We start from the raw sequence: 14,231 nt of genomic DNA, 5'->3' as shown, positions 1-14,231 counted from the left end.
TATTTTTTACCTGTTTTGGCATACAATTAGACTTATGTTATATGAACTTTTAAATTTATTTCCTTTGTGTGAGCACTATATGTTTTAATTAATATTTCATCTTTTGTCATTATATATATTTCATATATTTGATTTTAATTTCTAGCAAAGCAGGTTGTCGCATAATTCAATATGCTTCATACCTAAAACATGTTCCTTAAGGAACAAACATATTCTTTTATACGATTTACTTTAAATATGTTTCTATAATGTAATTAATTATATTTTTTACATAATTTTTTTTAATTGCAGATATTAATTCAAGATCTTTTTGGAGATGTACTAACATGGTGAAGTTCGTGAACAACAATCAAATTTACGTATATTATTTTTATTGGATCTCAAAAACCTTTGAAAGACCATTGTAATTATAATTTAAATGTTTTGGGGACAATTAATTAGTTCCTTTTTTGTTTTATAATAGTTGTACTATTTACAATTTAAACTAATGTAATCTGCTCATGAATGCTTTAATGTTTATTTATATATTTAATATTTATTTTGAATTTGAATGATTCACATTTGAAATAAATTTGTCTTTATTAACAATTTGTAATTTATATTAATTATTATAATTATAATAAGGAAAATTAAATATAGTAAATTGTCTATTAAATTTTAGTTTAACTTTTTTTTATCTATGAAAATTTATATACCATGGAAGTATTGTATGAAATTTCGAAATATTTGAATAAATTACTTTTTAAATTTATTTGACAAAATTAAAATAATATTACAAACACTTTAAAAAGTCCGAAAAACAATCATTTAAAATTTCCAAATTTTGAAATTAAAATAAAATCAATTTTAAAAGTATTTTACGTAGAATAATAATGATATATAAAAAAAGTTAGGCACTGGAACTTTCTGGACACAGCAAATAAACCATTGGGTTTCCTAATCTTACTTCCCAATTCATTATTCACTTTTTATCTCTTTCAATTTCTATCTTCAAAGCAAAGCAATGTTTTTTCCAGCAGAGAAACAAGCTTTGTTGCAAACGTCTGTTGTTCCATCCTTTGTTTCAGATTGGCTTTCTTCTTTTCTCTATATTAGCATAATCTGGTGGGTTTTGCGTTTTACATTAATGCTTTTATTATTAAGCTCTACAACATAAGACCCTATTTCTCCTTTATTTTGCCATAGCCACTTTAGAGGAATGCATCGTTTCACTGAAGTGAAAGTAAATTTCTTTGTTTGTTGATTATGCATACAAATTATAATGAAAGTTCTATGTTTTACATGCATTCAGTTCAGAGATTGAAGGTTAAAGCATTTCATTTAAAAATCAACCCTATTTTATTAAGAGTTTACTTATGCATGATTTTTTTTTGTTCATTTATCTTTTTCATGGAATTAGGCATTAGAACACATTGAACTGACAATGTAAGAAAAGGGGAGATTTTTTGGGTCGTTGACAAATTTTAGGGTTTCTTGCAAGGTTTCCTTTTTTGTGTTAAATTGAAGACCGCTTTTTGATTTGTGCAGAACAAACATACATAAAGTTTTCCTTTTTTTTTCTTACTACGATTCTCAAAATAATGCTATCCATGTTTAAATGTTGTGTTTTCATCTTTTTGACCACTAAATTGGACATTCTTTAAGGTTATTCTTTACAAATAATTGCTACTTTAAATTTGTTCTTTATTCAACCTGACAAATATATTTACTTGCAGGTGGGTTCTTTCTAAAGTCAAACAAGAATTTCATTAATGACAATGCTTAAAATAGAAAGACGTTCTTTTGAATAGAAAAACAAATTTGTTTCCACATATGAAAAGTTAAGATCCCATTTTGGATGTCCATTGCATTCATGCATTCCATTGTCTTCATTGAAAACTTATACTGCCTAAATAGCTAATTTAGTTTATTGTTGTGATTATAAGTTTTTAATTAGGTTATATTTCCAAATGATTGACAAGACTACAACTCTGTTCACTGGTGAAAGCTAACTTTTTAAAGGAGTTGTCTCTTTAACCTTTTTTTATTAATGACCAATGACATCGAATATTATATTTGATTTTAGGTATTACTTATACTGAATTAAATGTTTAATTGATTTTTGGTTTTAACTTCAAATCCTTTAAAAATTTATTAACTTCTTACTTTGACATTTATATATTTTGCACAGTAACAAATAAGATAAGTATTTATATTAAATGTATTATGGAAAAAGTAATGAGAAATAAGGAACTAATGTTCCTCCAAATCTCTAAAAGAATTTGGCGGCAAAAGAAAGATAGTGTAGACACTAAGTATTTATAATAATAGGATTTCTATACTTGCAAATAGTTATTTCTGAGTACAAAACTCTCTGAAGTTATGGAGCAACTGAGGCCAAAGTTTACTACAACAAATGGAGTTGGTTCCCATTCTCAATCAAACGGTAATGAATCATGGAATACAATATATTTATATTTACGTTTCTTGAGTCATATATGTTCTTCATTGTTTTTCTGAACATTCACATCATTGTAGTTTGAATTCGTAAATATTATTTGTTAGCCAAAATAATGAGAAAATATTCTTATATGTTTTTTTTTCTGTTTCCGTCAAATAAATCCAGTTTTTTTTTTAATTATAGCATGAGAAATTGTAAATGGAATAGCATTAACTCAGATAAGTATTTCAACTTGAATTGAATCTATGCTATTTTATTTCATATTCACATATATGTATATAATATAATTTATTACTATTTGCAGAACAAGTCATTCCCAACAGAGAACCGTTAATTGAGATAAGTAATGGTAAGTTGATTTTATTTTTTGTTTTGCTTTAAATGAGAAATCTTAATGTAAATTATTTTACTTTATTTTCTAATTTATTTTGTTTAGTTTGTCATCCTGAAAAAGCAAGAAATGCAAGAACAACAAAATCTTATCATCAAAGTCAGAAAATAATATCCTTATCTGGGAGAAGCCATGGTAAACTTAATTTTATCTGTTTTTTTACTTCAAACTACCATATGTTATATATATATATATATATATATTTTACTAATTACTTATTTTTTAGTTTTGGATATTGATGATGCAAACTTTGCCACAAGAAAACGAAAAAAATATACAGTCTAAATTGCACAAATACAAATATCAAAAGAACAGGTACTCTACCTCTCTTTATAATCGAAGTACAGTTAAAATTATTGTTCAACTAAATTGAATTTTGTAAAAGAACAATAAATTTAAACCATAGAATCAATTTATTTGTTACAATGACATTTCGTTTTTTATTTAACTAACACACTATGTCATTGAATGTAATCATCTCCTAAGTTTTTTAATTACATTATGTTCTTACAATGAATTGTGTACTAATTATATTACTACAGTACTGAAGATAATTCAAATAACTGATTTCAAATTAATTTTTGTAGGTCAAAATACTCTCAAGTCAATTCATTATGTTTCTTCTCAATCATCGGTTATTACGGAAAGAGATTACGCAGTTTCTGAAAACATGACTGCAAACAAAGAAGTCAACACCATGCATTCAACTACGAAAGTAGTGTCATCAATGGGAACAATTACTAAAGGACAAAATAGCCTTACAAAATACCTTCATGGTGAGTTCACAACTCCTCATGTAATTAGGTTCATTAAAATTGATACTGATAATACAGAGTGGAACATATACTAATATAGATAAATGTTAAATGTTATTTTGTTTCTATTAATCCAGATGAGGCCAAAAATACAGGAGGAAATACCAAAAACTTAATTGGTAGGTTGCGGGAAAAATATCATCCAGGAAGAGGTACTATAATTATAAATTTAAAAAATTACTATTTTTGATACATTTATGACAAAAAGTAATTACAAATTGATATTCACTTTGTAAATTAACAAATGTTTTAATACTTATTAAATGCACTTTTCTACAGGTAATTACAATCGTGGAAGTGTAGTTAAGAAAACAATAAGCTTAGATAACAGGTCCAGGGCATACAGTGATGAAAGCTGAAAATGAAGATGCATGTCTCTAACTTTAACTTTTGTATTCAAATTAAATTCATTAATGTAAATGTAATATATAACCTTATTTACTATTTCAATATAGATATTGTTTCATTTGGACAACCAAATATACAATGTGAATATTGTTTGGCCAAGGTGTGGTATGAAGAAAGATCCTTCAAAACAAAGAGTTTCCTAAAGGTTGATTTTTCTATATGTTGCCAAAAAGGAAAAGTACAGCTACCTTTCCTACAACAACCTCCTAAATTGATTCTAGAGTTATTAAATGGTCAAGATCAACGAAGCCAACACTATTTACAACATATCAGAAGTTACAATAGTATGTTTTCATTTACTTCAATTGGAGGAAAAGTTCACTCTTCCGTAAATGATGGTTTTGGGCCTCCTCAATTTATTCTGCATGGACAAAACTACCATAGGATTGAAAGCTTACTACCTCACAGTGGAGAAATGCCCAAGTTCGCACAACTTTACATATATGATACACAAAATGAACTCTTAAACAGAGTATCTCACTTTGGGTATGTGTTACATTAGGTTAGTTTCTTTTTAACAGATTCATTTATAATATTATTTTGAATTAATATTTATTTAAATTTTATTTAGGTCCAATTTGAAAGAGTTGAAGTTTGATAAATCATTGATTCAAGATCTTACCAAGATGATTGATGATAACAATGTCCTGGCAAAAAGTTTTAGAAGAGTCAAAGATTTTGTAAATTCTGATGTACATTCAGATTTTGGATTGAGGTTATTTAGACATCGTTCAAAAGATCCAAGGGTGTACAATACCCCTACAACTGATGAGATAGCAGCGTTAATTGTGGGTGATATGAGCAACATGGATGTAGGACGAGATATCATAGTGAAAAAAATTTCTGGACAACTGTTTAGGTTGCATGAGACACATACAGCCTTCATCCCATTACAGTATCCTTTAATATTCCCCTTTGGAGAAGATGGTTATCAAGAAAATATTCCAGTACGCAATAGCAAAGAACGTAAAAGAAGTCGTATATCGTTAAGAGAATTCATTGCATTTAGAATTCAAGAAAGAAGTGTTGAGTTTGGAAATATAGTTCATTCACGTTGTTTGTTTCAACAATTCTTGGTTGATGCATATACTATGGTTGAATCTCAAAGATTGTCGTTCATAAGAGCAAACCAAAAAACAATACATTGTGATATTCTCGACGGTGTACAAGAGGCAATGAATAGAGGAGAAACAAATTCTTCTGCAGTTGGGAAGCGTATAGTTTTACCTGCATCATTCACGGGAGGAATGAGATATATGTTCAACAATTGCCAAGATGCAATGGCAAGTTGTAAAAGGTTTGGATATCCTGATTTATTTATCACAATTACCTGCAATGTAAATTGGTCTGAAATACGTGAGTTTGTTACATCAAGAGGATTAACTGCTGCTGATAGGCCAGATATAGTTTGTAGAGTATTCAAGATGAAATTAGATCAAATGATGGTTGACTTCAAAAAAGATGAATATTTTGGCAAAGTTAATGCAGGTAATGATTAATCCATATTTTAAAATTATGTTCAGATTTTCTGCATTATAATTCAATCAATTTCTATCTTATTATAGGTATGTACACTGTGGAATTTCAAAAAAGGGGTTTGCCTCATGCCCACATATTATTGTGGTTGGATGGAGAGAAAAAGTTAAGAACTCCAACAGACATTGATGGAGTGATTTCAGTAGAATTACCGCAGGCAGATTTATATCCTAAATTGTCAAAGGCAGTTGCAACGTACATGATACATGGGCCATGCGGAGCAGCTCGGTTTTCCTCACCTTGCATGACTAACGGTAAATGTTCAAAATTTTACCCAAAGAAATTTAAATTGTTGACTACTATTGATGAGGATGGATATCCATGTTACAGACGTCGAGATAAAGTAATATTCATTCTTAAAAATGGAATTAAGTTATACAATAGGAATGTTGTCCCATATAGCCCATTGCTACTACTGAGGTATCAGGCTCATGTTAACACAAAATATTGCAACAAATCAAATTCAATCAAGTATTTGTTTAAATATGTCAACAAAGGTCCAGATAGAGCAAATTTGAAAATTACTAATCCTCAGAAAGACTCTACTGAGACACCGGTTATAGATGAAATTAAACAGTATTATGATTGTAGATATATATCTCCCTGTGAAGCTGTTTGGAGAATACTTGCCTTTGACATTCATCATAGATGGCCTCCAGTTCAAAAGCTGACTTTTCATCTGTTAAAAGAGCAACCCATTCTATTTAAGGACAATGAAGATATTGATGAAACATTGCATACAAATGAACATAAAAGAACAATGTTTTTAGCTTGGTGTGAAGCTAATAAAATCTATCCAGAGGGGAAAAATTTGACTTATTCTCAATACCCTAACCATTTTGTGTGGATGTCAGAACAAAGAGAATGGAAACCAAGGAAAAAGGGAGTTAGTATTGGAAGGCTAACATATATTCCTCCTTGCACAGGAGAATTATATTATCTTAGGTTATTGTTGAATTTTAAAAAGGGTTGTTGTAATTATGATAACATCAGGACTATTAATGGTGTTATTTACAAAACTTATAAAGAGGCTTGCTATGCCATGGGTCTGTTGGCAGAGGATAAAGAATTTATTGATGCCATTATAGAGACCAGCACCCTTGCTTCAGGAACTCCGTTGAGAAGAATGTTTATTACACTGCTACTCATGAATACTATGTCTAGACCTGAGGAAGTTTGGAACAAAACTTGGAAATTGTTATCTGATGACATTGTATACAAAAAAAGGAAAGAGTTTAACCTACCAGGTATAAGTTTATGCTTTCTTCAAACATTATAACATATTATTTTGTTCAAAATATGAAATGTTGTTCTTTTGCTAGGTCTTACAATTGAAGATGATCAAATACAAAACCTTTGTCTTCTCCAACTAGAAGAATTATTGATTCTTAATGGTAAATCTTTAAAAGACTTTAACAGTCTTCCACAAACTATTCATTCAGATTCTTTTATTTATGAGAATAGATTAATTATTGATGAATTAAATTATGACAAGATACAAATGTCTGAAATTCATTTTTCTCTTTTTCAATCTCTAACTGTGGAGCAATTGGTTGTGTATGAGAATATAATGACAGCAGTACTGTCACAAGTTGGAGGTTTTTTTTTCCTATACGGTTATCGTGGCACAGGAAAACCTTTATGTGGAAAACTCTGTCTACTGCAATTAGATCAAAAGGGTTGATTGTGTTAAATGTAGCTTCTAGCGGCATAGCTTCTTTGTTACTACCTGGAGGGAAAACAGCTCATTCTACATTTTGCATTCCTTTGTTAATAAATGAACATTCAACCTGCAACATACCTCAAGGAAGTTTTCGGGCCAAATTGTTGATTGAAACTAATTTAATTATATGGGATGAAGCTCCAATGATGAATAGGTTCTGTTTTGAATCTCTAGATAGAACTCTAAGGGATATCATGAGGGTTGTAAGTGAAGAAAATGCCCTTAAACCTTTTGGTGGCAAAGTCATTGTCTTGGGAGGTGATTTTAGACAGATATTGTTTGTTGTAAAAAAGGGATCAAGATATGATATTGTGAAGGCAACATTGAACTACTCAGAATTGTGGAAACATTGCAAAGTCTTCAAACTTACTGAAAATATGAGATTAAACAGTGAAAAATCAAAGCAAACTGCAACAGAAATAAAAGATTTTGCAGATTGGATACTTCACATTGGAGATGGAGATATGGAATTAAATGAGTTGGGACAAGCAACTATTGAAATACCACAAGACATTCTAATTCTAAATGTTGAACAACCTTTATTGCACTTGGTTGAATTTCTTTATCCAGGGTACATACAGAATCTCAACTCTGATGCATTTTTTTATGATGGTGCAATATTGTGTCCTACTACAGAATGTGTGGACCAAGTCAATGACTTTATTCTAACCTTAATTCCCGGAGAAGAAGTTACTTATTTAAGTTCAGACTCCCCTTGCCAATCTGAAGAACAAGAAAATGCTCAAGCTGAGTGGTTTACAACTGAATTTTTGAACGATATCAAATGTTCCGGAATTCCTAATCACAGTGTTAAATTAAAAGTAGGAGTTCCAATAATGCTTCTAAGGAACATTGATCATGCCAATGGACTTTGCAATGGAACCAGATTACAAGTAATTCACTTGGGGAAAAATGTGATTGTTGCCAAAGTTATTACCGGAACAAATATTGGTGATAACATATTAATTCCTAGAATGAATTTGACTCCTTCTGACTCAGGCTTGCCTTTAAAGTTCCAAAGAAGACAATTCCCAATATCTTTGTGCTTTGCTATGACAATAAACAAAAAGCCAAGGACAAACCCTTAATAAAGTTGGTTTATATTTACCACGTCCAGTGTTTACACATGGACAGTTATATGTTGCTATTTCCATAGTTAAATCCAAGAAAGGGTTGAAAATATTAATTTTGGATGATGATGGAAATACCACTAATTCAACTACTAATGTGGTTTACAGAGAAATATTTGAAAATATTTTTACAACAATACTTATCAGGTATGAAAATTCTTTAATACAAAACTATTTTTATTTCTCATATTTTTCTTCTAATATATCTTCTAATATAGCAAAAGTAAACTAATATTTTTTTTGGTATTTACAGGTTTCCTCTTAATTTCCATAGTAGATCTTTCATGACTATAATGCATTACAAAGAAAGGTATTCATCTATTTCTTCTTAATAAATTTCATAATTAAAAATGTGTATACTTTTGTTTTGATGAATTTGTTTCTTCAGAGGTTTTAATACAGGAACTTCATTGTAATTATTGAGAAAGAAGGGGATATTTAGTACAGAAAATAGGAAGCTATTATACTTTACACAGGTTCTATATTATAATATTTTACACATGTGTTGTTACATAATTCTTCCTAAATAAAGTGATCAAACTTCAGTTGTATTCAGACAGGTATATGGTTCTTTGTTTACAAAAACAAGCAGCATGATCATAAAAAGTCCATAGAACTTTTGCTAATTAAATTTATTGTATCATATTATTTTATCTTATTTGTTTCATAACTATTAACTTCAGCAGTACATTTCTTTAAACTACTGAAACAAAAACCTAGGACAGGTACAAATTCATTCTTATTCTTTTTTAATATTTACATAATTCTATTAATTGTCCATTCTTTTATTGACATTTCTCTTTTATTTATTATTTTTTGCAATGATGCAATTAACATCAGATGCGAAATGAGATGTGTTGACATTGAATACAATATTGATCAACCCTCATATTATAGCACCTAAAGAAAAGCAACTATGTAGTCCATTTGTATTTTTTTAGTATGTTTTGTTCTCTTACTGAGTATATTTTCTATTATAAAACTTTGAATTTAAAAATACATCTTACTTCTTTTGTTATCGAATTTATTTACATTTCTCATTAAATTATTGTTCTCTGAATTCAGCCTTAAATACACTTGGCCACAAGTAATGAAGTTCATATTTATTTTATAATAGTATTTCCTATAATTAATGAGATATTGCATTATGTTACAATTTATTATGTCAAAAGTCTTTATTTAATAATATGAAAACAGAATACAATGACTTACAATATTATGCATACATGTAAGTGTATACATTTAAGTTCTGGCTTGCTTTTTTTTAAACAATGTGTTTACCATTTTCTATGTGGTTAACATCTACAAGACAGTTACATGAATATATGACTTATAAAATTATGAATATATGACTACCTCATGGATATTGTATCTAAAAGATTTTGTATGCTTTATATTTTGCAGCTACAAAACACCCTTGACAATTTGATGAACAAGAAAATGCTCAGCTACAAAACACCCATTGCTAATTTCAAACAGAAAATGCTCAAGCACAGTTATTCAGAACAAAACTTTACTATTTATGGAAACCTGCCTTCCTTTTAAATTTGAGAAAACATCTATCTAAATATATTTATACATTGCTATGACAATAAATATAATACACTGGGTCAATTTTTTATTTTTGTTTTTTTATGTATTCCTAATTTTTACTAATAATTGAATAATTGATCGATTTGATTTTTCTTAATTCTTTACTAATACTTCAATAATTGATGTAATTTTGATTTATAATTTTAATTTTCTCTAAAATAATTCTTAATTTTGATATATAGATTTATTATTATAATATTTTTATTTAAATAAAAAATATTATAAATATTCCATATACTAGTAATATAAATTTTGAAAAATACAAATTATAATACATAAAAAAACTAAAAATTTAAAAATTTAAAACAGCATACATCAACCTTGTGCGTGAACCAAAGTTGGTGGTGAATGCAACAGCGGCGGTAGTGGCAGCAGCGGAAGCAGTTGCGGAGCAGCGACAGAGAGCCAATGGAACAGTATACCTTCGACCAACAATGCAAAATGAATGCCATTAAAAAACATAGACATTGTGAAGATTGAAAGGAAGAAAGGAAGAAAGCGAGTCAATACTTACAAACTTATATGAATACTACGAAAGAGATGAACAATGCAAACGAGAGGCAAACGAAAAGGATGAACAGCGCAAACTCAAGGCAAAGAACAGAAAGAATACGAAAGTGGTGAGGCGCGTAAAAAAATTTAGGGTAAAAAGCATTTACAAATGAGGTTAAAAGTAAAAACCGCATTTGTAAATCAAAGCGCTTGATTTACAAATGCGGTTGTTTTTATAACCACATTTGTAAATCAAAGCACTTTGATTTACAAATGCGCCTATACAAACAACCACATTTGTAAATCAAATTAATTTCAAAAATGCCACCGTGTTTTTTACGAATGCGTTTAAGCGCAAAGCCACACTAAATAAAGAGCGCTCTTTTCCTCATTTTGCACTAGTGATACTCCTCTCTATTATAATATGTGATTAATTATGTTTTTGATTAAGTAAATTGAGTTCAGGTTCCATTCAACCGCCCCCCTTATGGAGCCAATCGTACCTACACCATGATTCATTACCTAACTTCCAGTTAATATTACTATCAAACTAATCTTGTTGTCCCCAGCTCCACAAATCTTTTTAATATTTTGCTACCATGTAGACTCAATTTTATTTTTACCTATTTTTACCCGTTTTAGTTTTAGTTTTTGTGCTATTGTTTCTTGTCTAACTAGACCAACTAACCCTTCTGCCATCTATGAGGAACAAGAACGGTGCCAATAGGTCACCCTGCCTAAGTCCTCTTTGTGGTTTGAATTCCTTTTAAGACTACCATTCATAAACATTGATACTATTGCAAATTATAGACATCCTCTAATCTATTTTATCCATTTACCATTGAAGCCTAGTTTACCATCATAAAAATAAGAAATTTCCAATTGAGTGGGTGATATATCTTTTCGTAATCAACTTTCATTAATATGAATTTTTTTTTCTTTTAACCTCCAATATCTCATTAACCACCAACATATTATCTAGAAGATTTTTTCGTATAAGGCAATTTGATTGGGTCTCATCGATCACCTTCCTAAATACTTTCTTATCATTCCAACCAACAACTTTATGATAATTTTATAAAGACATCCTACCAAAAATATTGATAATATTCACTAAGGTCTTAGGATTTTCCAGTTTAGGAATTCGGGTAATAAAAGACAAATTACTACCTCAAGACCAATTTCACAACTGTAAGACTCATTTACCACTGCCATAACATTTTTCTCTAGAGTATATCTCATTACCGTGTCGTTCGCTTTATAGCAGGTAAATCTCATTATAAAACTAAATGTTATTAAAAAAGGTGGTTTAGCAATTCAAAATTTAGATTCGAAATAAAAAAAAATAAAATAAATTTAGAAAACAAAATGATAGTAACCTAATTATTTTTAGGTAATTATGTTATTCGTATAAAGTCTACTAGATTTGTAACGAGTAATCTCCATAATATTAATAGTTTTATCATTCCAACTAAGTTTTCTTTCCTTCATCAACATAAACAAATTGTTGGTATATATGGTCTAAAACTATTATCACATGTTTATAATTTTCACTAAATATAACTTCATTTCCTAAGTACACAACTTAACTACATGTTAATAATTCTGGAAAATCGAAACGTACGTAGGAACTAACTGCAAGATCAGGAACAACCAAAAACGAAAACTGGTTGAATTTGGCATAGCAGCTGCATTGCATGGGAGCTAAAGAAACGCTAGAAACAACCAAGCTGAGAAACAAAAGCTAGAGTTTCACTATTTAATACGTGTCATTTGAGGAGTTACGTACGCATGCATGTCTTCTTTCTCCTTCAGCCACGTGTGTGTCGCACGTGTCAATGCATGGCCACACCTTCTTTTCCATTTTAACCTGTTGTCACCTTCTGGTTTTTCCCTCTAATAAAAATGCATGGACATGTGCTACGAAGCATTAACTCTGCTCCCTATAAAACCCTCAACCTTCTCTTTTCTTGTCACATAGCTTCCAAAACAAACCTAGTTAACGTTAGAATCGCGTAGCCATCAAAAGGGTAGTGAGAATCTGCAAGAGTGAAAAACATGGCAAATCGTCAACAGAACAAACAAGAGCTTGATGAGAGAGCAAGGCAGGGAGAGACTGTTGTTCCCGGTGGCACTGGTGGCAAGAGCGTTGAGGCTCAGCAACACCTTGCTGAAGGTTTATAATCAATTCATAGAGACATTATATATTTTTCATCTTTTTCATACATGTTTTATATTTGTGTTACGTGCATTATAAAAAAAAACATCATATTCATCACAAGTTCACAACCACTAACGCTACATATCATTCTTTTTTATCTTATTTCAAATCATTCCTTACATTTTCCTCATCACCTTTTTCATTCTTTAATTTTTCTTTTTATTCATTTCAAATTTATTACGTTTTTCATTCATTAATTTTCTTCTTGTACTTGTGTTTCTTTTTCATGTTATTTCCACCTAGAGTGTCAATTGTTATTGGTGAAGTTTTTGTGTTTCTTAGATATATTGCCTAACAAAATTTGACTTTGGATTTGGGGTTTGATAATTTTTATGAATATTATATGAAAGGAAGGAGCAAGGGAGGGCAAACAAGGAAGGAACAACTAGGGACAGAAGGGTACCAAGAAATGGGACGCAAGGGTGGGTTGAGCACCATGGATAAATCAGGAGAAGAACGTGCTAAAGAGGAAGGCATTGAAATTGATGAATCCAAGTTCAGGGCTTCTGCCAATAAGAACAACAACATGTAACACTCACTAGCTTCGAATGTGTTCTTATGCTAGCTTCAATGTGAGTTTCGAGTCTTTAAGTGTTATAGGTAGTAGTAGGTCTAGGTGTCATGTGTGTCGTGAAATAATTAGCTAGCATGTATGATGTTAAGTGTTTTAGGTTGTTTTAGGTTTTATTGCACTATGTTACTCTTTTCGGGTGTAAGTGATGAGTGAGGCATAGCTCTATTAACGGGTATGTGCCTCCGTTTCACAAATGTGTATGTGTTGACTAAGTTCAATAGAATATATTAAGAAAAAGGTCATTGCTATTGTCTGATCACTTTAGAAACTAACTAAACTTTTAGAAATGACAATTCATAATAAAATATTAACCCAATTTAAATTTCTAAACTGTAAGATTTGTAATTGATTTTTATGAGAACAAAATTTGTAATGGTTAAATATATTCCACATGGTTTTGTTGTACTTCAATTATAGGAATTCGTACATATTTAGGGGAACTTTTTTATTGATAAAATCCATTCCTAACTGTTAATTGCAAATTTTCCAGGACTTATATGTTTAAGAAATTATATTAAAATGATTTTCTAAAAGTAAATCAATAATATGGGAGTCCATAAATTTGAATGTTTTTATCAGATATAGTTTCCTATAATTTCATGTTTTAATGAATAATCTTGGTTATATAGATTATACTTATTTGTATAACGAAAGAGCTTTAGTAAAGTCTAATGAAAATTTTGTTGGACAAGTGAAATGGAAATCACTTTTGGCACCCAAATGCTATAAAATCTAAATTTCTTCAGTAAAAACCTGCGCAATGAGTAAAATCAGAGACACTCTTAAAAGTTCATGGGCAAGGCATAGAGTAACCAATTTAGAAAATTTATCTCTACAATTGTTTTCCATCTATATTTGGAGGAAGGACTGTGATACCTTCACTGTATATACAGTGAAAACACACTCTT

General features: G+C 29.8%; 1 protein-coding gene and 1 pseudogene across 1 annotated transcript; both read left to right on the top strand.

The window, feature by feature from the left end:
* The first annotated feature begins 2,361 nt into the window (after positions 1 to 2,361).
* On the top strand, positions 2,362 to 8,885 carry LOC137817844 (uncharacterized; annotated as a pseudogene).
* A 3,574-nt stretch (positions 8,886 to 12,459) lies between these two features.
* On the top strand, positions 12,460 to 13,560 carry LOC137819640 (protein SLE2). Its single transcript, XM_068623542.1, has 2 exons — positions 12,460 to 12,704; positions 13,100 to 13,560. Exons 1-2 carry the CDS (start codon positions 12,587 to 12,589, stop codon positions 13,279 to 13,281), a joined length of 300 nt encoding a protein of 99 aa, XP_068479643.1. The 5' UTR covers positions 12,460 to 12,586; the 3' UTR covers positions 13,282 to 13,560.
* Positions 13,561 to 14,231: the final 671 nt, after the last annotated feature.

This window comes from Phaseolus vulgaris, chromosome 10 (genome assembly GCF_000499845.2).
Source record: "Phaseolus vulgaris cultivar G19833 chromosome 10, P. vulgaris v2.0, whole genome shotgun sequence".
Taxonomy (NCBI): Eukaryota; Viridiplantae; Streptophyta; class Magnoliopsida; order Fabales; family Fabaceae; genus Phaseolus; species Phaseolus vulgaris.
This window is presented reverse-complemented; position numbering and strand designations above follow the sequence as displayed.

Excerpts from the sequence above, each read along its gene's own strand:
- LOC137819640 (XM_068623542.1), top strand. The coding sequence starts at position 12,587 with ATGGCAAATCGTCAACAGAACAAACAAGAGCTTGATGAGAGAGCAAGG. Across the intron at positions 12,705-13,099 it reads TCAGCAACACCTTGCTGAAG|GAAGGAGCAAGGGAGGGCAA; the intron begins GTTTATAATCAA and ends ATTATATGAAAG.